This window comes from Eschrichtius robustus, chromosome 3, assembly GCF_028021215.1.
Source record: "Eschrichtius robustus isolate mEscRob2 chromosome 3, mEscRob2.pri, whole genome shotgun sequence".
Classification (NCBI taxonomy): Eukaryota; Metazoa; Chordata; class Mammalia; order Artiodactyla; family Eschrichtiidae; genus Eschrichtius; species Eschrichtius robustus.
In genome coordinates, this window is record NC_090826.1 from 163,298,974 (window position 1) to 163,323,745 (window position 24,772).

Genomic DNA, 24,772 nt, shown 5'->3' on the forward strand with positions numbered 1-24,772 from the left:
ACTTCCCTTTCTTCTGTGTGCACAAGATCAGAATACAGTCAAGTGAATGCAAATGAAATGACTGCTAGGGCTCATATTTGCCTTTTCTCTGTTTATTTTATTTTGATAAAGAAAAAACATGGAATTGGCTAAATTGAACTCTGGAGACTGGAAATAGTCATGATTGTAATGCAGTGTAATCATCAAGCCCAGACTCCTTGTCTAATGTTACTTAACTTCTTATTGGCCTTCCCAAGGAATGTGGTAGAAGAGGGGTTCATCTGGGTTTCCAGTGTTGGAAAATAAAAGCCCCATAATTCACCTAGTACCCTCATTGCTCTGTCATCTTAGTGTTTTGCTTAGGGAGTAGGTTAAAAAAGTAGATGAGACCCTTCCAGATGTTTCCCTGCCTTTTTTTGGTAAACACATTTCTTTTGAAAGAAGTCTAAATACATTTGCAGATTTTCAAAGCCCAGTTTCTGCACAGTTCTAATAACCCTGAAGGGTGATCACAGACTAAGCTATAGAAAGAGGCACCATCGAAATGCCACATCAAACATAAGCTTCATGTAAGTTTCTTACCTGAAGTAAACATTAAAACTCATGAAAAAGCATAGGAATGTTCTAAAACTATAAGTTAATCACTAAGGCGATATAGGAGGCTTGGGGATGGTGTAGTGGGAAGGCAGTGGGAAAGATTTGAGTTCAGGTGCTAGGCAAAAATAGGATTTTATTATATCAAGAATTCCATTTGCAACTTTCATTTTCTCTCTTCTTGAGAATTCTTTGAGAATCCACGGAGAAGGAGGGGGTGAGCAGAAATCAGGGGAGAAGCTCTGGGTTACCATGACAACATGACTCTTGACTCCATCTCTGTCACCCATCAGTGCCTTTTGGATTACTGCAGAGATCTCTGACATTGGAATCAACACATGCTCCTAAACCTGAGGATGATTTAAAGCTGAAGAATAGCAAAGTTTCTAAATAGTACAATGAGCTCATCTTTACTCAAAAGATGTGTAATGCTCATAATGCAACATAATTGAGATATTTCCTTATCCCTCCCCCAGTAAAGCTGTCATAAACCACTCCAAAGGCTCTATAAAAAGTGACAAGGCTATAGAAATGTCTGTTGCAGAACATCGGTAATTAATCATAATGGTTTGGGCCAAATAAATTTTTAAAAGGAAGTAAAACTTCAGATAATGTGTAAAATGTCAGAGTAGTATTTACATTCTAAATTGCAATAACAATATAAACATTATTATTACTCCTAATCTGGTCCTGCAGATGGATTAAAAAATGAGCATGCATCTGTACAGACCAGTCTTCAGAGTTCACTAAATGCTTAATGAACCATTAAGCGCCCCTTTATAGTATCTCAAACTTCATTAGCATACTCAATTTTTGGTAGTCTGTTAATTCAGGGGAAACCTATGGACCTATTATTTTCTATTTGTCTATAAGGGCTACTGATTTGCCTTCTAAGTTATTGTTTTTATTTTGTTTTGTTTTTCATCAAAGGGATGACATTCCTAGCTCTTGATTATGCTAAACTAAGTAAAACTAAATACAGGATCTTTCCCTTTCTGTCCCAGAGCTAATAAGTCATAAACATTGTTTGAATTACTGTGAAGAAAGATCAAAATAAAAAGAAAGATCAAAATAAAAGCATAGCTCTTGCCCTCAAGGACCTTGTTGAAAAGAGCTACCTGGAATTAACCAAACTGTGAGGTTTGAGGGCACAGTCCTTGGACTGCCAAGTCTGCCCAAGACTTCTGACACCAACTGCAAGGGGTTAGGGTCCAACTACAAAATTAGAGGAAGAATCCAGAGAAGACTACTCTCACTTCTGATACCAACTACAAGTTTAGAGGGTTCCCAAAATCACCTTCAGGTTTGGTAATTCACTAGAGGGACTCAGAGACTCACTGAAAGTACTCACAGCTACATCTTATTATAGAGAAAGGATACAGATTAAAATCATCCAAAGGAAGAGATGCAGAGGGCAGAGTGTGGGAGGGTTCCAAACATGAAGCTTCCATTGTCTTCTCCTATGGAGACAGAGTGTGTTACCCTCCCGTTGTCGATGTGTGACAATATACAGTGAGCTTTGGTGTGCAGAGTTTTTACCGGGGCTTCATTATGTAGACATGATTGATTGATTGATTTCCAACCTGGTTGAACTTGGTCTCTAGGTTGAATAATACCACATGACCCAAAGCCCCTGACCTAAATCACATAGTTGATCTTTCTGGCATGGCCACCTCCTACCCTAAGACTATTGGGTGTGGCCCTATGATCTGCTGTGGCCAGTCCCCACCCTATACAAAGATACCCCCAGCAGATACAATACAGATTACTTCCCAGAAGCTGAGGGCAAAGGCTAGAGCTCTTTGAGCAAGGCCATATTCTTGACTACACAGGAGTCAAGACAAGTCTGAGTGAAGAGGAAGTACTAAATTATGTGGTAGGTAAAGGGGGGCTTAGTGTGAGCTTGGATGACCAACCAAATATTTGAAGAGCAATGGAAGGAACATGGACTATTCCCAAGCAAGAGAACATTTAAGGAGGACATGATAAATGTCTTTCAAAATGTGAAGGGCCAGTGTGTGCAAAAGGATTATTCTTACCCTGTGTGCCCCTAGAAAACAGAGTTGAGTGTCTGTGGGTTAGAAGTATAAGGAAGATATAAGTTCAGTATAAGAAAGAGCTTTCTAATAATTGAGGCTATTCAAAAATATTACACAGGCTGCTTGGGAGATGGTAAGGTTTCAGTCATTAAGAATATTCTGGCCGAAAGCAGATCACCTGTAACAGTGGCAGTCCTGTTATTAGTAAATGCAGTGACCCCTAAGAATCCTTTCAACTCTAATACTCTATGGTTCTAAAAAATTATTTTTCTATTTTTTCTTTTATTCTTAATTAAGAATTTTTATTGAAGTATAAATGACATAACATTATATTAGTTTCAGGTGTACAACATAATGATTCAATATTTGTATATATTGCAAAATGATCACCATAATAATTCTAGTTAACATCTGCCACCATAAGTTTAAAAATGTTTTTTTCTTGTGATAAGAACGTTTAATATTTACTCTCAGCAACTTTCAAATATGCTATACAGTATTATTACTAATTATAGTCACCGCGCCATACATTACATCCCCATAACTTATTTATTTTATAATTGGAAGTTTGTACCTATCTTTCAACCTTGTACCCTAGAATCAGTGGACTTTCTATATTGTGATTCTAATTACATGAATTATCTTTAAGATGTCTTATGTTATACCTAAGTGCTACAGCCTTCAAATGAATGTACGTTTTCCTGAGCAGAACTTAGATTTAGAATACCAAGAGTAATTCACATTCTAGTAATTGAGTGATCAACGACTAGACCAGGATGGAAATTTTTTCTTGCTCTAGATAAGAAGGAATGAATTGTTAAGCAAAAGAATAATATAAGAAAGTTTTCATGAAACACATTTAATGTATATAAGTGAACCCGTATTTTATAGCCACTTCAATAATTGCAAATGCATCTCAAGTGAGATCAAAGCAGATTAGTTAGGATTTTAACTTGAAAGCCTCTGTTAGCTATAAATTCAAGTTACATTATAAACTTCTTTTGAAATATTCTGAGTCTATTCACTGTTTACAGCTGGTCTTTCTCATGAAGTGGGCTGAATTAATGTGAATTTTATCTTATTCAGATAAACAGAACACTGATATCCAAGATCAAATGGATTCATGTAGCCCAAATTTCCTTAGATTTCATCTTCCTATGTGTACAGGGGTAAATGAGTAAAGTCGTAACTCACATTTCCTTGGCCCCAACCCATCCCTATAGTTTAAACCCTCTAGTTTATGTAAACTGTCTTTCTATCCAGATCCTTTCCGATGTCCCTCAGGGAGCTCTCGTGAATGCTCATCATGTAGTCCTGCTGGGGGCAACTCCTGCTTCACCTAGAATAGAGACCCCTTTTGGGCACCATCACCGCTCTCCTGCCCCTCACTGGGTACAGCCACCAAAGTTGTCAAGCCACCATGGTGCCAGCCCTGAATAAACAGGATGGCATGGGGAGAACACATCTCTCCCATGTGCTACCCTGCATCAGAGGCATCCCCAAATGGTGCTGTTTGTGCTAAGGGTTCTATAGTCTTTACTAAAGAGCTCCATGAGAGAACAGCTAGGTTAACCTTGACCACTCTTAGGACCTCCACCAACAGGTGGTCTTCGGTTAGGTAAGGCATGAACTCATACCAGGTAGCATATCAGTCAGATCACAAAGGCTGGTCCTTCGGCTGGCAGTGGGTTGTTCTCTGCAGGGTCCTCTTCTAAGCTGTCCTCTGATGAGTGGTCTCATCATCTCCCACGCTGCTGCATGCCAGTGCTGGCAGAGGCACCTCTAACGCACGCGCCAGACGCAGGCAGCTATTTTCTCCAGTGCTTCATTCTGCAAGCCAGAGTCACTCTCATTGGAAGACCTGAGAACCGTGCTTCTCTATCAAGGTTGCCAGGATTACGCACTCTCCTTCCCAGCATTCCCACAACACAGACCTGCTTGTGCCATTTGCAGTACAAATGGAGTAATATCTGAAACTGAGCAGAAAGCCCTTTAACTTCATGAACTCCTTTTGAAAATGCCATTAGGATAGCTTGGCCTGTACCAAGGTTTGGGCTGTTCCCTAGTACCAGAAACCAGAAAATTCATGTCCTAAAATGTTGGCATCCTTGAGGGGAACATTGCTGAGAAAAGGCCACTCCTGCAGAGCAGACAGCTTCCCGAGCAAGAAGGCGTGTAAAGTCTTCTCCCAAACATGTGAATGTCCGTGAAGCAATCACGAACAGGGCACCACCAATCCCTTACAAATAAATAAACACAAGGGAAGTGATTTTTCCCTTGTGGATGTATGTATTTCAGTGTCACAACTCAATAGTGTCACAAGTAAACATACTTGCTTGGGACCTAGAAGACAGACAGAGGCATGAGAGTTTGCCCTCACCCAGGGGGCCTGGTGACTCAGTCTGCCCTCTGCACAATGCTCTTTCTCATGAGAGAGAAAGAACTGCACTGATGTTGCCCACCTTGGCCATGAGCACTGGGCCATAGATGCTGGTGTCTTGGGACCCTTGTCCCCAGACCTTGGGATGGTCTCCAGAGGACAATGGTGACCCTTCAGGCAACAGTCTAAAAGGATGTTCACAGACCAATAGGATGTGAATGGAAGGAGACAGGGTCAGTGGGAGAAAGGGTGTAGCGTAGTGAAAAACTAGGCCAAGTTCATGATTTTAGCCTACCTCTGGTCCTTCTTTTCCTTTCTGTTCTTTCTTCCTTTTCACTCTCCTCTCCCCTGGTGATCAGTGGGTGGATGCAGGGGCCTGGTGTTTGGGGGCTAAGGCTGGGAGATCAGAACTCTTAGAGCTGGCTCGATCCCTGGCAACTCTTGCCCAGCATCTCAAGCTCTCTGTTTGGGGCTCTACGATACAGTCTGGCAGTTTACAGGTAAAGTGGGTAGAAAATGGGATAGGTACTAGAATGCAATGTAGTTCCAGGGTCATATCCTTAACAATGTGAGTGATACCAACATTTTCTTGACATGTAAACATTGGTTGTTATCTTGATCTGAATATCTGACACCTGTAAGAATTCAGTGTATGTGGTTTCCATTCTTGAATGCCAATGGTGCATTGCTTAAAAACAAACAAGCCCTGTCTCCCTTTTCTAAAAAAGAGCATGCTTGTGTGTATGCCTGGGTGGATGCACGTGTGTATGTTTATGATTTATATGTCTGCTGCCCACAGGAATCCTTCTCTTGCAAATTGTTCTGGAGATTAATTAGTTTTCTAGATTAACTAAGCTCCTTTCCTTTCATTTTATTAAGAATTAACATAACTCATCTTGCTTTCTTCTGTGCCCTCATTGTGTTTGCATTAAAGGAGGCACATTTTTGACAACAGACGCATGTCTGTAAGTGGACATTTATGGTTCTCTCTCACAAGAAGCAGGCCTTGAGGAAGGGCCATCCCATGGTCCTGTAATTGGGTTGCCCCACTTGGTGATTCAGAGCTCACTACTTTTTTCTCCTTCAAAAGAACGTGGTCCGTAGATGCCTTTCTTCCTACTTCCGGAGTTCTTCAACTCGTTTCTGGGGAAGAAATATATTTAACAGCTCTCATGAAAGGAATGGCTTTTTTCTTATGAAATTACCTGGCCAACATTGCAAATGTGTGACTTTGGACATCTCACTTCACTGGCGGCCCTGTACCAGATTACCAGTTGAGAGAGTTTCCCAGCTCTCAGGGTCAGAGAACAAGGAGCTAGAGATTCCAGACTGTCCTTTCAGAAAGGAATTTAGAATTCTGTTGGGTGTCTTGGGGACCTCAAGCTCATACATCCCTGGATGCCTGCCACGTAGGAGAATCCTAGCCAAGGAGACGGAACCACACTATAACCATCAAGGTCTGGGTGTTCTCTAGCCGTCAGGGAGTTAACAGTGATGGTGGAGACACCCCGCAGCCTTGAGGGTCTTTCCTTACCATGTACTGTTTCAGATTTGTTCTTCTGTCCTTAGCTTTAATGGATGGTATGCGTGTTTACATATGTGTCTCCCTCACTGGATAGCGGGCTTCTTGAGGTCCTCTAGGCTCTCTGCCCTGCACATTCTCAGCGTCTGCAGGGTGGCTTCCTGATGGTCGGAACTCACCAAATGCTTCTTGAGTGAGCCACTGTGGACATTCACGAGTTAACAAGTTGAAGGAGGGTGACCAACCTCACAGCCCCCTTGAGAAGGATAGGCTCTGCATCACATAGGAAATGATTGGGGCAGCTGCTGATAGCTGTGTCCTGATGGTCAAGTGATTTCTAAAGCCAGCATTGGTTCCTCTGCCTGTTTCCATGCTGCTGACTTTAAAAACTCTCCCTTCGTGAAACATCTGAACTGAAAGAAAGACAACATAGACAACTATCAAATCAGAACAAGATTATTGAATAGTAAGGAAATTAAGACACACCTTTGTGCTCTGGTTGGTAATACTTTGGCACTCTGTATAAAATGAAACCACCTTATGTCATTACTCTAGAGCATGGGTCAGTGGACTTTTTCTGTAAGGGGCCAGATAGAAAATATTTGTGGCTTTAAGGGGCCATATGGACTCTGTCACAACTACTCACCTCTGCTGTTGTAGCATGAAAGCAGCCAGAGACAATATGGTAAAAAATTGGTGTGGCTGTGTCCCAATAAAACTTTATTTACAAATACAGGCAGTGGGCCAGATTTGGCCTACAGGCCTTAGTTTGTCAGCCCCTGTCCTAGAGTACTACATTCTCTTTCATGCTCTTGTAAAATTAATATTATTAATTAAAATTTACTCATTATGCCATTTTTTGGTGTCCTCTTGCTATGTCTAATAAAAGGTTGACTTATTTTAAAAAGTTAGACATTTTTCCAAAAGTCATTTTAAAAGGTGTGTACGGTTGGGGTGGGAGGGAGGTGGAATATGTGTGCATAGAACATGGCTGCCTGAAAGAACGGCATGGTTCTTCCCAGACCCCAGTCAGCTCTGCTCCATCACCAGTGCTTTCCTCTCCCACCCAACCCATCTCTCCCACACGGCCCCCGAGTCTAAATCCTTGTCCAGGCCGGCCCTGAGGCTCAGTGGCCAACAGCTCTGCACCTGTGCTCTCCTCTTCCTCTAGCCTCAGTCTGCATGCAGAGTGCAAACTGAGTTTGTGCTGACCACTGCCCTAGAAACTCTTTTGAACCTTTTTAGTTTCCTCCCAAAGACACTGAGTTAAACCTACAGTTTGCAGCCTTTAGTACCCTGTCCGTTCTTTCACCTTCCCTCCCCAACTTAATTGTCTTTGTTCCAAGTTAAAGGATCATGAAGAGATGGAAAAAACCAAAGCTTTATAGCCACCATCTTTCAGTCCCATAAGGTATGTTTTAGAGTCTAGAGAGGCCCACATGAAACAGTCTTGCTGGCAGTTTTACTGGCTTTCCAAAGGAGAGCTAAAATGCTGGTTGCCAAGCAACACACATGCCCTGGCTTCTTCCAACAATGTGGACTTAAAAAAATAAAATTGTCCTATGATTGACTCATGAATGGGCAATCATGTGGAAATACACAGGGCAAACAGTTTGATATAACAATGCTATATCTGTTTATTCTGTCGTTGGTATCTTTTCCTGAAGACTTTACAGGGTCACATGGAGAAATAAGTGGGGTGTGCCTTCAGCAGAGTGCAACTGATGAACAAAACTTATCATTAGGAACTTCATAGTACAGTTGGTCCTTGGAATCATTTGCAGATTCCATGTTGTGAATTATGTTCAAAATCCATACTTTTCTGTAGTTTGCAGACATGCTTAGTAGCAAAAACTTTGAGCCACCCAATGCACATGTTTCCAGCTGAAACTGGACAAGGCAACAGCCCTGCCTTCTTGTTTCACCTCTCTTCATGTAAACAAGGGTCCTTTTTGCAGTCTATTTAGTGACACAATTTTTTAGTATTTCTGTGCTCTTTTTGGTGATCTCACTGTTTAAAGTAGGCCCCTAGGTGTAGTGCTGCAGTGCTGTCTAGTGTTCTTTAGTGCAAGAAGGCTGTGATGTACCTTACAGAGAAAATATATGTGTTAGAGAAGTTTCATTTGCTGTTGGTGTGAGTTCAATGTTAATGAATCAACAATATGGCACATCCAGAAAAAGGAAGAGGAAATTCACCGATGTATATCAGCCTGCTCTGGAAAGTACTCAGGTTACGTCTAAAGTGCATAATGAAGCTGTAGAAACAGGCTGTATGTGTGGATTCACAATATGACCAGTTTTTTTAAAAAAGCATAGTGGACAATACTATAAGGCTGAAAGCCCAAGAAATTTATGGTCATGTTACCCAGGGTCAGGGAAATGTTCAACCCTTCTCAGCTAGTGTTTTATTATATAGAAAGTACATATAATTCATTATTTATAAGAAATAGAAATTAAGGTGTCTTTAAATAGATATGCACATAAAACAAGATTATGTATTGATCCATTGATGAAATATTGTGACCAGAGGGTCTCAGGAACCTAAAACCATGTATTTCCCCTAGGAGCATGGCTCAGCATTCACTAATTCATTGTTCATGGAGACTTAACAAAAATAACTATCATGAATAATAAGAATTAACCATATATGATCACAACTTAACCCTAATGGAATCTATCTTCCACTTCCCATATGGAAGACAAAGTCCTAAACTCATCCAGGTGCAGTGTCTCTGCTGAGAATGTGTGCCAGGAATGGGACTTGACTTCCCCATCTGGTCGTCAGCTCTGGTGGTATCCATGATATTACTGATAGACATTTTGAAGGAAGTTAAATGTTTAGAGCCAGGAGCTAGGGCTGGAGGTCTCTTCCTCCACACCCCACTTACCTTTCTGTCCAAGTCAGTTCAGGCTGCTGTAACAGAATACCATAGACTGAGGGGCTTAGGTAACAGTCATTTATTTCTCACAGTTCTGGAGGCTGGGAATCCAAGATTAAGGTGCTAGCAGATTTGTGTCTGGTGAGGGCCCGCTTCCTGGCTCACAGGCAGCTGTCTTCTCACTGTGTCCTCACATGGCAGAAGGGACAAGGAAACTCTCCAGGGTCTTTTTTATAAGGGCACTAATTCCACTCATGTGGGCTCCACCCTCATGACCTAATCACCTCCCAAAGGTCCGACTTCCAGATACCATCACATGGGGCGTTAGGTTTCAACACATGAATTTGGAGGACACATAAACATTCAGTCCATAGCACTCTCCTTCCATCACTTTTATCACTGATTATTTTGCTCGAAGGGAAACCCTGATATATTTTTAAATTGCCCTGGCACTGAGCCATAGTGAGCCCAGTATCCCTGAACTGACACCTTAATTGGTCCCAGAAAACTATTGCTCTTACACCAGTCTTTCCTCCCTGAAGGCCTGATGCAGGTCACATGTGAAGTGGTTTCCTGTCTCCAAGGTCTAATCTCTGCTGACAGCAGCCTGCATGTCACACTGAGTCTCCTGAGCTGGACAGTCTCTCTCTAGAGAGCTGAGTTGGAGGGGTGGGGGGAAAAGGAGGGGATGTCTGGCTAACAGTCTGATGGGGACACAGGCGTGAGGACAAACCCCTCTCATCTGGCAAAATAAACTCAACACAGGGCATGGGAAGCAAAGAGTCTCCCTCGCCCTTTGGGATCAGGGGAGTCTCCAGAGATGAAGTGACATTTGGCAGCAGGTAAGATGATGACGTAAGCAGAAGCCTCTTAAAAGCAAGGCAGGAAGAATGTTGGGACAAATATAGGAATGGAAAAACATGAGCCATTCCTCCAGACCACTTTTTTTTTTTTTTTTTAACTTTGGGTTTATTTATTTATTTATTTATTTATTTATTTATTTATTTATTTATCTATTTATGGCTGTGTTGGGTCTTCGTTTCTGTGCGAGGGCCTTCTCCAGTTGCAGCGAGCGGGGGCCACTCTTCATCACGGTGCGCGGGCCTCTCACTGTCGTGGCCTCTCTTGTTGCGGAGCATAGGCTCCAGACGCGCAGGCTCAGTAATTGTGGCTTATGGGCCTAGTTGCTCCGCGGCATGTGGGGTCCTCCCAGACCAGGGCTCAAACCCGTGTCCCCTGCATTGGCAGGCAGACTCTCAACCACTGCGCCACCAGGGAAGCCCCAGACCACTTTTTAAAGAGCCTAGAAACACCATCTGTAAACTCCTGGGCCTCATTATCACCCCTCAGGGCACTGGCCCCACGCAGCACCTGCAAAGTCCCCAGAGGAGTCCCTTCTAGAAAGTTCTGCTTTCTGTTGCTGACTGAGTGAGTGCTCGGGCCTATGTCTGTGTGTCCCCAGTAATAATCAGGAATATGAATACATTTTCCCTCATCACTACCGTGTGCAGATAGGAGTTAAGAGACAATGGCAATAAAGTGGGTGCAACTCCTTGGCAAAAGAAACCTTGCATGTATTATAAACCCATAGGTCTTCAATACAAGTTCATGGCTGGGGAAGTGCTCTTTGTTGTGAGGATTGCCTGGTGCAGAAACTTGCAAAGAAGGGCCGGGTGTGCAGCTAGCATGCCGAATCACCGATCACAGAGCGGTTCTCTCTCCATCCCTTCCTCTCATTTCTATTCCCAGGTCTCATTATGTGCAATGTCACATGCACACACACAGACACACAGGAATACCCCATCACAGCCAGGACGGTGATGCCAGGGGAGGTGTTTTGCATGAATTCCATCCTTGGGGTTGGAAGCACTTGCTCAGCTGTCAACTACAAATAGCCTCATGTAGAAGATGATGTTAATTAGTATGCCATTTAAAAAATGGGGAATAAAACCCCCACTGCCCACAACAAGACATGTAGGGGCCTGAAGCCCTACCCTGACAGCCAAAGTGAAGCATGGCCCGCTAATGCAGCCTTAATTCACTTTGTTGGCAGAGAAAGCAAGCTCACCATGCTGCTGCGGGAGTCCCTGGGGAACGTGAACTGCCGCACTACCATGATCGCTCACATCTCGGCCGCCGCCGGGAACTACGCCGAAACTCTGTCCACCATCCAGATTGCCTCGAGAGTGTTGAGGATGAAGAAAAAGAAAACGAAGGTAAGGAGCTTGCAAGCAGTGCAGGTGGCTGAAGCAGCTTTCGTAGCCCTGCCCTGGAACTGAGTCAGAAAGAGCCAAATCAATATTTCTAATTCCCCAGCACCAGGGGCATGGTGAGCGTGGCCGGCTGCCGCTGGCCTGGCTCAGCACCCACCTCGGGGCAGGAACACCTTCTGGCCGATACAGAAGTCACTTCACCCCCGCACAGCTGGTGCTTTCCTCGGTCATCCAGCCTGGACCCCTAACAGGGAGTACTTGGTCCACTTTAGATAGTTTAAATGGATTGCTACTATGAAAATTTTGAGAGAGACAGGAACTATTCATAGTTTATCTCTTGCCTACCTTGGTCCTTCAACTGACTGACCCCTCCTTGCTCAGGTGGCCCTACTTCCCCTGCATTTCCAGGAGGCATTTTCGGGCTGCTGGGTGTTGTCATGTTAATTCAATGGTTTCTGGTTGATGCTGAGTCTGCTAGAAGCCACTGGGCTCGTTTTCTCAGGCTGAGGCAAAGCCAGGACAGTGGTGGTGTGACAAGAACGTTTGAGAAAATAATCATGATTGTGGTCACTCTGGTCCATAGCCAGCTGGTGATTTGTGGGGGGCTTTCCCCCTCCTTTTTGTATCTTTCTCTTTTTTTGGTCAAAAACACATGTTTCCAGTGTTCCGTGGCACAAGTTGTCACAAATGGTTTGGGTGTGCGAACTGGTGACCCCTCAGTCCTTAGGCAGTCAGATGGGACCTGGGCGGGTCACCCCGTTTCACGAGCAGCCTCTGCTTCCCCAGTGCGCCTCACAGGGCTTATCCTTCGAGTATGAGGCCACGACGTGCACAGCTTGGGTGCCTGGCCGGGCACACCCCGGGTAACAGCCCATAAGCAGGGAGGCCCACCGGGGTCTGGATGGCCTATATGGAGCCAGTGGCCTCCAGCAGTTGCCCCACGAAGTCAGGGTCCCCGGGAGGGCTGTCTTGGAAGGGCGGCCCACACTGACGGATCCCCTCTCACTCACAGTACACATCGAGCTCCTCCGGGGGAGAGAGCTCCTGTGAGGAAGGCAGAATGCGCAGGCCCACCCAGCTGAGACCCTTCCACGCCAGGGCCGCCGTGGAATCGGACTTCGCGATCCCTCACCTGTCCAGCGACCCCGACTACTCCTCCAGCAGCGAGCAGTCCTGCGACACGGTCATCTACGTTGGGCCAAGCGGCACGGCCCTCTCTGACAAGGAGCTCACCGACAACGAGGGGCCTCCAGATTTTGTCCCTATCGTGCCAGCCCTGCAGAAGGCGGCCAGGGGTGACAGCCGGCCCACGGAGGCCGGAGAGGCCACGGCCAGCAAATCGGAAAGGGACTGCTTGAAGTGCAACACGTTCGCCGAGCTGCAGGAGAGGCTAGATTGCATTGACGGCAGCGAGGAGCCCAGCACGTTCCCTTTCGAAGAGCTGCCGGCCCAGTTTGGGGCAGAGCAGGCAAGCAAGAGTGTCCCGCTAAGCCAAGCAGCTGGGGCAAGCCCACTCTGTGAGTCTGATGAGGAAGATGATGGGTCAGATGGCCAGCTGACAGCTAGAGAAGGCAGTGAGCCCCCGGGATCCGAGGTGCAGGGGAGTCACTCCCCTGTCCCTGCTGCATGGCTCACCAACAGCCCCACCCCTGCCTCACCCAGAAGCATCCCGGGCAGCAGCAGCCAGCACGGTTCTTCCCAGCTCGTGCAGAGCCCCAGCCTCCAGAGCAGCCGGGAAAGCCTGAACTCCTGTGGCTTTGTAGAAGGCAAGCCCAGGCCTATGGGCTCCCCCAGGCTGGGCATCGCCAGCCTTTCCAAGACCTCAGAGTACAAGCCGGCCAGCTCTCCTTCCCAGAGGTGCAAAGTCTACACCCAGAAGGGTGTCCCGCCTTCTCCTGCCCCCCTGCCCACCTTCAGCAAGGATGTGGGCGTGGTATCTAGTGAGTCCCTGCTGCAGCCCAAGGTACGTACACCCCCGGTTGGAATGAGCCCCCAGGTTTTGAAGAAATCCATGTCTACTGGGAGTGAAGTGTTCCCAGAAACCCCTGTGGATGCTGAACATCAGGCAGCAACTTCTCCAGATGCCAAGAAGGAGATACTGAGCACCACGATGGTGACAGTGCAGCAGCCCCTGGAGCTGAACGGTGAGGACGAGCTGGTGTTCACGCTGGTGGAGGAGCTGACCATCAGCGGGGTCCTGGGCGGCGGCCGCCCCACCAGCATCATCAGCTTCAACAGCGACTGCTCGGTGCAGGCCTTGGCCTCGGGCTCCAGGCCCGTCAGCATCATCGGCAGCGTCAGCGAGGACCTGGAGTGCTACTCAAACGTGGCTCCCGTCTCCGAGGTCAGCATCACGCAGTTCTTGCCCCTCCCGAAACTGAACCCGGAGGAGAAGGCCCGGGAGGCAGGGAGCAGGCGTTCCTCCATCAGCTCCTGGCTGAGTGAGATGAGCACAGGCAGTGACAGCGAGCCGCCCTGCCACAGTTTCATAGCCCAGACGTGTTTCGGGCACGGGGAGGCGATGGCAGATCCTCCGGCCTCGGAGTTCGTCAGCGGCATCCAGAACACCGCTGTGGTGTGCCGAGAGAAGCCCAAGGCGGGCCCCGACAATTTGCTCATCTTGTCGGAAATGGGGGACGACTCCTTCAACAAAGCAACCCCCATCAAAGGCTGTAAGATATCCACGCTGGGCAAAGCCATGGTCACCATCTCTAACACGGCCAGCCTGAGCAACTGCGAAGGGTACATCCCCATGAAGACCAACATTACGGTTTACCCCTGCATCGCCGTGAGCCCCCGGAACGTCCAAGAGCCCGAGGCGTCCCTTGCCACCGTCAGCTCAGTCCCCAAAGCAGCCCGGTCTCAGGAGAGCAAGGAAAGTGGTGCAAAGAAAGAGATGAAATTTGAGGACCCCTGGCTGAAACGAGAAGAGGAGGTAAAAAAAGAGAATGCCTGTCCCCCCGAAGCAGGGATTAGGCACGAGACTGCCACAGGCCCCCCAAAGCCTGAGGCCAGAGCAGACCAGGACAGGAAGGCGAGCCCCAGTGACGGGCTGAGCAGCAGCGGCGGTGAGGTATCTGCCTCCCCCGTGGCCGACAACTTCAGGAGGGTTGTGGATGGCTGTGAGATGGCCCTGCCCAGTGTGGCTGCCCAGAGCCCTGTGCATCTCAACAAAAGCCTGAAGTCGAGCAGCCTTCCCAGGGCTTTTCAGAAAGCCAGCAGGCAGGAGGAACCCGACAGCCTCTTCTCTCACTGCCCTGCCGAGACCAACGGCATCGGCCCGGCTTCCAGCACCCAGCCCTCCAAGGCCACCCTGGAGAGGAAGGTGGCGTCACCCAAGCACTGTGTCCTGGCTCGGCCCAAAGGGACTCCCCCGCTGCCCCCTGTCCGAAAGTCCAGCTTGGACCAGAAGAACCGGGCCAGCCCCCAGCACAGCGCCTGCAGCAGCAGTTCCAGCAGTCCCTTGAACCAACCGGCGCCCTTCTCGGCCAGCTTCCCGGACGAGCCCAGCGGCAAGATGAAGGATGCCGGCAGCAGCAGCAAGCTCTTCGGTGCCAAACTGGAGCAGCTGGCCAGCAGGACCAACTCTCTCGGCAGGACAACAGTCAGCCACTACGAATGCCTCTCGCTGGAGCGGGCCGAGAGCCTGTCCTCCGTGAGCTCCAGGCTGCACGCGGGGAAGGACAGCACCATGCCCCGCACAGGGAGGAGCCCGGGCCGCAGCGCCGGGGCCTCGCCCACCAACCCGGGCCCCGCGCAGTCGGCCGGGGCCTCGCCCAAGGCCAGCCAGTCCAAGATCTCCGCCGTGAGCAAGCTGCTCCTGGCCAGCCCCAAGGCCCGCAGCCTGTCCACCTCCACCACCAAGACCCTGAGCTTCTCCACCAAGTCCCTGCCGCAGGCGGTGGGCCAGAGCTCCGGCCCGCCCCCCGGCGGGAAGCACATGTCCTGGTCCACCCAATCGCTGAGCCGGAGCCGGGGCTCGGGCCTGGCGTCCAAGCTGCCGCTGCGGGCGGTGAACGGGCGCATCTCGGAGCTGCTGCAGGGCGGCGCGGGCCCCCGGGGGCCGCCGGGGCGCGCGGGGCCCGAGGCGGAGGAGCGCGCGGCCCCCGCCGACGACCGCCCGCCACCCGCCGTCCCGCTGCCCTCGCCCTACAGCAAGATCACGCCGCCGCGCAGGCCCCACCGCTGCAGCAGCGGCCACGGCAGCGACAACAGCAGCGTGCTGAGCGGGGAGCTGCCGCCCGCCATGGGCAAGACGGCGCTCTTCTACCACAGCGGCGGCAGCAGCGGCTACGAGAGCATGATGCGCGACAGCGAGGCCACCGGCAGCGCGTCGTCCGCCCAGGACTCCATGAGCGAGAACAGCAGCTCCGTGGGCGGGCGCTGCCGCAGCCTCAAAGCCCCGAAGAAGCGCGCCAACTCAGGTAGGCTCGGGTCCAGGCATCGACGGGCGGAGGGCGGGCCCCAGGACTCGGGGATGGGCGCCCCTGTCCCCAACCGCCTGTCATCTGCTGCGGACAGAGCCATGGAGGGCTTCACTGTCACACCACAGGCAAGTGCAGACGCTGGAATGTTCCGGTCCAAATGTAGGGACTGTGGTCAATGCACATCATAAACCATTTGTTTGCCTCAAATCAAAGAAACCAACCTCAAGGGACCCATGCAGTCATGCTGTAATTCTAGATGTTATGATGTAGATCGCCCCATTCACCCACCCCATCACAGATCGTGAAATACGATGAGGATGTTAGCCTCCCAGCATGTTCAGGAGTCATCGCGGCTGTCAGAATTTCGATGTCTTTATTTCCCTGGCGGTGTATGCGTCAGGCTTTGATCTATTTTGACGGTGCTCTACGTCAGACCCTCAGCCCTGAGTCTCAGCAGCAGACCTGGGAGCAGAACCCCCCGTATAAGACAAGTGGAGAACAGAAATCCATTCAGTATAACATGACAGCTGTTGGGTCCTATTTTCAGGGTCAAGGGCATTCAAATGTATTGATAGCAGTTACTAAAGATAACAAGAAGTTTACCTAAGCCAGAGCCTTTGACAAAAAAAAAAAAAATCTGGCCTTCCCAGTACTTGGTTGTTAAACCTTATTATTACAATCTACCCAGTCTTGGTCTTCAAAGTCCAGATTATCGTGTGACGTTTGCTATGTGCTCACATGAGTTTGAGTGTCACAGAGTGCTTTCACGTACTCTAATTTAGCATCTTGAATCTACCAATCCAATTTATTCTTACAATAGCTTTACTCTTTTTTTGACTTGTATTGTTTGGTTTGGCTGTTACACTGGAGTAAAGAGGAAGAAAAACTAAAATAACCACTTGGAGAGTGGACCACAGGCTCTACACGTGTCCTTGCTTGCTGCTACCTCCTTTTGTAAATGCTGTTCTCGAGGGTCCCTTGTTAGGTTAGGCTGTTTGTGTAAAATCAAAGCACCAGGCTGGGTGCCAGAGATGGGATTTAACAGAGAGTGCGGAGGGCATCGGACTGCCGTGAGCAGCTGCCGTAGATCCCAGGCTCCATAATGGATGTGGCAGTGGAGATATGCTCCTTGCAGGCTGGGTGACCTTGTCTCGCTTATTTATGATTATTATTAAGAAAAATGCTGGCTGTCAGACATGATCAGCATAAATCAAAAACAACTTCTTTAAGAGAAGCCATAAAACTCCTCAAAGGAAATTCCTAGCTCAATGGCCTGATTTTACAATTACTAGAGACATTTGGAACTGCAGAGGAGACAGGCAGTTATCTGTTAGTGAAGGTTGCTTTAATGCTTTGGTTATTTCCTTAGTGACAATGAACTAGAAATATACTGCCAGGAAGAGAACCTTGAGTTTTCTGAGTGCTTTGTAGTACAGGTAACAGTGGAAACAACCAAACATCACGATGGTTCACCTCTCCAGTCCCATTCCTGGAGATCCATGTCGGCGGAGAGTGTGCAGAATTCGACCTGGTGCAGTGGGATGACTGATCTAGAAAGCAGGAGACTTGGGGTCTTGGGCTGTGTGACCTTTAGGGAATAACTATACTCTCTGGGCTTCAGTATTCTCATGTCAAAGTAAAATGAAGGGGTTGGTAGAGAACCACCATGGTTTCTCTGATGCTCACGTTGTAGAAGTTGGTGCAAATAATATAAAGAATATTGGTGGTAATATGACTTCCTTTCCATAAGATGATCCGTAGTCAATGGGATTTATTTTTAAGTTGTTAAATATTGATCAGGCCTCTTCTGTGCAGTTAGAGCTTGGTGATATGGAAGTTGCAAGTGTGGTTGGGGAGGAGCAGGCAGTGTAGAAGACAAGGCCACTGTGAGAAGTGTGTAATCTCACTGACGAGCAAGGATGAAGAGTGTGGAACAGGGAACAGTGAACCATGAACCAAGGTGCCTTGCCAAGTGCTGAGTGAGGTCGTGAGAGCTAAGGGTAGGAAGTATTTAGACAAAGAGGGTCCAGAACATTGAAGAAGGCTACAGGGAAACATTGGGATTGAGCCAGGCCTTAAAGGATGCTGGGACAAAGCGGGTAAAGGGCATTGTAGGCTGAGGCAGTGATGGGAGCACGAGCTTGAGGCAGTAAGAGCATGGTTTACGGATAAAGAGTGGGATTAACTCAACAAGGGGGATATTCTTTTTTTTTTTTTAACTTTTTTTTGGGGGTTTATTTATTTATGGCTGTGTTGGGTCTTCGTTTCTGTGTGAGGGCTTCCTCTAGTTGCGGCAAGTGGGGGCCACTCTTCATCGCGGTGCGCGGGCCTCTCACTGTCGTGGCCTCTCTTGTTGCGGAGCACAGGCTCCAGACGCGCAGGCTCAGTAGTTGTGGCTCACGGGCCTAGTTGCTCCGCAGCATGTGGGATCTTCCCAGACCAGGGCTCGAACCCGTGTCCCCTGCATTGGCAGGCAGATTCTCAACCACTGCGCCACCAGGGAAGCCCCAAGGGGGATATTCTTAATGTATGTAATAACGGACAGAAGATGTAAGCCCAGATCAAGTTATTCCTTGAACATCTGGCAACTGTGATAAGAATTATTGCAGTTGGCAATGGGGAGTCATCATAGGTTCTTGGCTGAGAGTGTCATAAGGTGACAGAAGCTGTGGGCTGCTTTCTGTAGATGGATTTTCATCAATCCCTCCACCGTTCCTTGCCAGCTCCCCCGTGGTAGGTACACGAATGTGTACATGTAGCCATTAGCCATGAAGTAGAGTGAAGACAGCCAGATCGGGTGGGGAGCGAATGTCCACCCTGCCCAGAGGGCATTCAGTTGCTAAGAGGATGGAAATCGGTGATGGGCAGTTTATGGCATGGTTACATCAGCTTGGACCCCTGAGGCCCCATCCTTTCAGTGATAGCTCTTTGGTATCATGTATCATGTGGGCTCTCCCGGACACTCTCTCTCTTCTTCCTCATGTTCCGACACTTCACCCCAAACCTGGTGTGTTACCCCCTTGGCTTCTCTCTTTTTTTTTTTCCTTGTCTCTCAGGCTGGCTGGGGAAATATGAAAATTAGATCAGCACCTTGGTCTGAGTGAAGTTCATTTCCACTGTAGCAGGCCCAGGTGTGGTGTGACACAGCATCCAGAAAGCCCAGGAGAGAAGCCAGCCAGGGAGTGTGTCGGTTCTGAGATGTGCCCAGGGCTTGATCTGCCTGGACGTGAACTCCTGAGGGGCCTGTTCGGCACTTGACTCAGCCTGTTGGGTCCCCAGTGCTGGGCTGGTACAGGTTACCATGAATCAGTTGGACACCATTGATTGATGGCATTTGTTGGTTGGCTGGCTGACAGTGTGGTCCTGCAAGTTAGCTGAGTTCTTTTCTATGTACTTCTCGTATCTCGCCCTGCTGGTGACCTGTGTTTTAGACATTAAGCCTATCCTCTATTTTCTTTCCCACTCTAAGCACCAAACACTGTGCCTTCCCTTCTCTGGGTGCTGAGTAAACATTACTGACCGATGGGTTGCTGGGTTCAGTTAGCAGATCCACTGCACCAAAATCTGTGACCAGTTACTCCTCCAAAGGGCCTAGAGCACCATGGTTCACTCTGTCCGTACCCCTCGGTTCGTTCGGTTCTCAGGTGCAATCTTATTTTGTTTTAATGAATTCAGGAAACACAGTGGTTCCTGGCTTAATGAAAACGGGGATAAGGCAAGCAGCTTCTTGGCAGCTGTAAGATTTCTAGAGTGTTTCTAAGAGACTCTACCTAGAAACGGATGAGAAAGGGTTCCAAATGAGATAGCCTTTTTGACTGTAAGTCGGGAACTACTAGAAAAGTAATTGGCTCCCTAGGACACCGAGGAAGCCCCTTAGAGTGGAGAGCGGGTGGAGGCAGGTGTGGGGCTGAGAGGCCTAGGGCAAGCGTGTGAGGGGCCTGGGCAATGCGGCCGGGCCCCTCCCCATCTCCTGTCCAGCCTGGGAAGGGTTCACTCTTCAATTCAAGCTCTCCAGCAGCCCGTGCAGCCCCATCCTCATTCACCTGGGAGGCCGCGGAGCTGGCTCGTGCTGGCCAGTAAATCCACACACGCTGATCTTTCCCCTCCCCCTCCTCACCGCGGATGCCTGTGGGTCCTCCCGGCGTTCGTGCTTTCTGCTTTTTGACTCAGTGTCTTTCTAGTGCCTGTACCCTGAGTCGGAATAAAGACGGAGGGTGACGGAGGGAAAGCTGATGACGGCGGGTTCTCAGGGGCGGGCACTGGGGATGGACATTAGCATGTTCCCTGAGGAGCGTTGTGAGTCCTCGGCGCTCAGAATGCCCATGTTTCCTGACATTTGACCTAAGAAGCAGCAACTTCAGACTCCGTGTGGACACTTTTTAAAAAAAAATTTTTTTGGAGTAGAGTTGCTTTACAATGTTGTGTTAGTTTCTGCTGTACAGTAAAGTGAATCAGCTATATGTATACATATGTCCCCTCTTTTTTAGATTTCCTGCCCACTTAGGTCATCACAGAGCTTTGGGTAGAGTTCCCTGTGCTATACAGTAGGTTCTCATTAGTTATCCATTTTATACATAGTGGTGCATATATGTCGAATGGGGACACTTTTATCTGCACTCAGTGATGATAAAAATGGAAGGCCCAACATCAGACTCCTCACTGGGGCCATCAGTGCTGCGGAGGATAGAGTGGGGCGTGACAGGCCGGGGGCCCCTCCTGCTTCACGCAGGTGGCAGCCAAGCCTGGATGGGGAGGGGAGGGGGTGGGCTCAGGTCAGATCGGGGCCATTTCATGCAGCAAAGCTATTGGCATTTATCAGCTTAAGTGCTTTTTTTTTTTACACACTTGACGTCTCCATGTCCAGACTGAGTGCTGGGCTGATGAGCAGGGAGTGATAGAGAAGAAAAAGGAATCCTGACCCAATGGCATCAGGACGTGTGATCCCAAACCAGACAGCTGCATCTGACGGGGCCCCGCACCGCTGTTGCCCGACTAAGGCGCTTCCCCACAGCTTCTACAGCGGACACTTCCCTGACCTTCCAGCAACCTTGAAGGAAGTGGTTGTTGACAGGAACTAGGCTCAGCAGAAAGCTGGAAGCATCTGCTTGAGAGGTGGAGAGGGTGGAGCATGCTGAAAATCCAAGAAATCATATTTCTGTGGGGACCCAGACAAAGGCCCTGTGGTCAGTTCTCTCGTAGTGATGACGTGGCGTTTGGGCACCGTTGTTTCCTGTGCCCTTTCCAGCAGTGTGAGGGTGCCATCTCTCCCTCTGAAACTTCCTTCACAGCATTAAACTCCATCTCCTCTGGTGTGACCACATTCCCCTGCCCCTGCCCTCGGCTTTCCCCATCACACCCCAAGTAAGGCTCCCAGTGTACCTCTGGAGGAGACGAGAGGGGAGGGGAGGCTCTTCAGTGGTGGGTGCAAGACCTGGACGATATCAGTTCATTCATGGAATTGATTTACCAGTGACCAAATTCAGAACACTCAGAAAATCCAAGATAGCCGTTCACTACATGCAGGAGAAACCCCCAGACTGCAACTCACCCGACACTGGGCACTCACTTCCCACTCTGGCAGGGATTGATTGACGTGGTGAGGAAGTTGAGAAGATTGCAAAAAAGCATGGAAAGAAGGCAGTGGGAATTAGATTGCCTTCAGGGTATTTCTATTAAGCTACGATAGCCCAGTGGAATGTCATTCTCCATTCAGGCTTCTTTACTTTTCTTTCCCCAATCGGGGTGATCTCATAGGATGTCCTGGAGTGGTTTGGAAGGAGATAGAGAATGACCCTTATTCCTGATATGTTCCCATCTGATCACATCCCATCTGTGGTAACCAGACTCCTAGTTAGCCCCCAATGGTCCCTGCCTCCTGGTATTCACCATTGCTTTGTCCCCTCCCATACTATACTAGCGTTGGTCTCTGTGTGCAATAGAATAAGGTGGAAGTGAGTGATGGTATGTCGCTTTCAAGATTAGGCTGTGAAAGACACGGTAGCTGCTCTTTCCCGTTCTGGGTAAACCAGCTGCTATGCCATAAGTAGCCCTGTGGAGAGGCCCACCGGGCAATCAACTGAAACTCTGGCCAACAGCCACATGAGTGAGCTTAGAAGTGGATGCTGCAGCCCTAGTCAAGCCTTCAGATGATGGCAGCGCCATCTGACAGCTTGACTGCAGCTCACGAGAGACCCTGAGCCAGAACCGCCCAGTTAAATAAGCTGCTCCCAGCTCCCTGCCTCACAGGAATGTAGCTGCTGGGTTTAGGCTAATTTGTTACACGGTGATAGGTAACTGATACACCACCAATCCCATGACCCTCCTCAGTTCCTCCCCTATTTCTCACATAAACAGATCCTTAGAAGAGTCATCCCAGAAACGTCTGAACACGTGCACGCAGTGGATTAAACGACTGAGATGCCCATACGTGACTGACCTCGCTTTTAGAGGGGCTGTTGCTCCCTGACTTGTCCTCGGCATCAGGGGAGGTGAGGGGGAGGACCAGTCACCCTTCCTAGGGGCTGAGTACACGTTATCCAACGGAGGGGAGAGGGCTTCCTGGGAGCCCCATCACGAGTGTTTGCAGCCTGAGGAACTCGGGCTGCCTGGTGGCCAGGCCCGGTCTCCACCTGAAAGATGCTCAGACTCTCCCTGCCTCCGAGAGCTGGACATCCTCCCACTGATGCTCAGCGTTCCTCGGCCTCCCTGCATGTTCTGCAGCAGCCCCATCTGACGGGGGCTGGAGCTGAGCCCACAAAGGCAGAGCCGCTTGCTCAGAGTCAGCTAGCTTGATCAGACCGATTTAAAAAACCCAAAACTATCAGCTGGCTTATTTCCATTGTCAAGGAGACAGAGATTTACTTTGCTTCAGTGGTTGACACTTCCTAGTTTTCTAAGTCAGTGTGTGTGAGTGTGTGCGCATGCACGCGCATGTGCTCGTGCGTGCAAGCATGCATGAGATAAAGATCTGGGCCCAAAAAAGTGAGATTTGATATGAAATCAAGGAGCCTATAGGACAGAGTATGCTTTGTAGAGAAGATTAACTATCAATATGTACTTAGAGTCCCTCGTCGTCTCCTGAAGGAAAGCCCACCCACCCGTACTCTGAACAGTCCCGCGCTACCCGATCACCACCAGCACCTGGAGCTGCAGGTAGTGGCTTTTCACATTCCTAGCTCCCTAGGGTGGTGAGAAGGTCGTCCTGTGCCTTGGCCCCCTGATTCTATACCGAAGAGTTCTGGCTCTTTTTCTCTCTGAGCTTGTGGTACTTTAAGCTTTCTTTAGCAGTCAGTGGATCTCTCAAAGTTGGAGAAAAGTACACTGTCTTTCTTTCTGGAAGGGTCATCAGGCCACGCAGGCCATGGTGACCCAGCACTCGACAGGCAGAACCCACTGGAATTAGGGGGAGGAGGATGGAGGGAGAGCGGGGCAGAGAGGCCACTAACTCCTCCGGGGTTCCCTGAGCACCACGGGGATGGTGCTGTAAGGACCAGTGCTTCCCCCAACAGTAGCCCACTAGTGATACAGCCCGTCTCCCAGGTCCTCCAGAGAAACCACCAGACTGTGCATCCTTTGCATTCTCGGCGTTCCTCGGCCTCCCTACGTGTTCTGCAGCAGCCCCATCTGACTGCTGCTGTATCATGGCGTGCAAGCTCTCTTGCTCTCCTTCACTCTCGCTGAAATCTGACTGGATGGAGTCCACTCTATTTAAAAGCAGAATCAGCCCAGACTCTAAGTGCAGGTAGCCACGGCTTCAGGCAGACTCCGCCTTCTTTCCTCGGACTCAGGAGGGACCACATATCAATCCTGAGTTAAATTAGATCGGGCTCCCTTCAGCGTCAAGATAAACCGGTTGGGGTGGTGTCACGTTTCCCAACCATCCTCCTTCCAGGAGAAAGCAAGCTTCCTAGATGCCCCTTACTAGAGAGGGGAGCTGCCAGGTGGGTGTGCCTCAGCAGATGCAGCTGTTTGAGGGAGCACCGCCACCTACAGGCCCAGGCTTCCCTCCCAGGGGGCCAGGCCTGCAGCCTCCCAGCGGGAGAGGGGCCAGAACCAGGGGAACAAACATGGTAGTTGCCCGAAGCACGAGGCTAGATCCACTTCAGATGTGGGTGAAAAGATTAGGCCCCGTCCTCAGAAGCCAGGGCCTGGCTTCACTCACTCATGCCACCAGTCACCAGAAAACGTGGTGCTTGGTGCCGTGGTGCCCCCGGCCCTGCCAGTCCTATGGTGATTGCTTTTATAATCCTCTAGAGACCTGCCTCTAAGGGCACAAATCTCATGTTATCTGCTGGGCTGCAGCCCGCAGGCCCGCAAGCCTTGTAGTTGTCCAGCCTCGAGACCGAAGGAAGAGCCCAGAGACAGCGACAGAGACATCAATGGTGTTTGGACAGGGGATCTTACCCAAAGGGTCCTGGAGCCACACCCCAGCTTGTTCGGCAGGCAGGACACGGAAGGAGTCTCCACTACTCAGGGGAGAAGGAGGCTACCATTTATAGAGGGAATTGACGTCAGGTGGGCTCATCAGGACTGAGTAAGCCCTCTGATAAAGAGGATTGAATAGTCATGTGAGTGAAGCAGGGACCGGGCAAGCAGCGGATGTACAGAGAGCAAGAGAATAGCTGTCTTAAATGGCTTCACCATACAGTCTACCGTACATACCCTGCACCACCCTTACGATCTTGGTCCACCCCTCTTCTGCGATATCCCTGGCGTCAGGTGTGCAGAGGTGCCCTGCAA

The 24,772-nt window shown here is 49.2% G+C and overlaps 1 protein-coding gene across 1 annotated transcript in view; it reads left to right on the top strand.

Moving 5' to 3' along the window:
- KIF26B (kinesin family member 26B) overlaps nt 1-24,772 on the top strand; it is a 479,220-nt gene that overhangs the window by 445,700 nt on the left and 8,748 nt on the right. The window contains exons 11-12 of the mRNA XM_068538512.1: nt 11,447-11,609; nt 12,619-16,030. Of these exons, the coding sequence (XP_068394613.1) occupies nt 11,447-11,609; nt 12,619-16,030 (3,575 nt within the window). The remainder of the gene's footprint in view (nt 1-11,446; nt 11,610-12,618; nt 16,031-24,772) is intronic.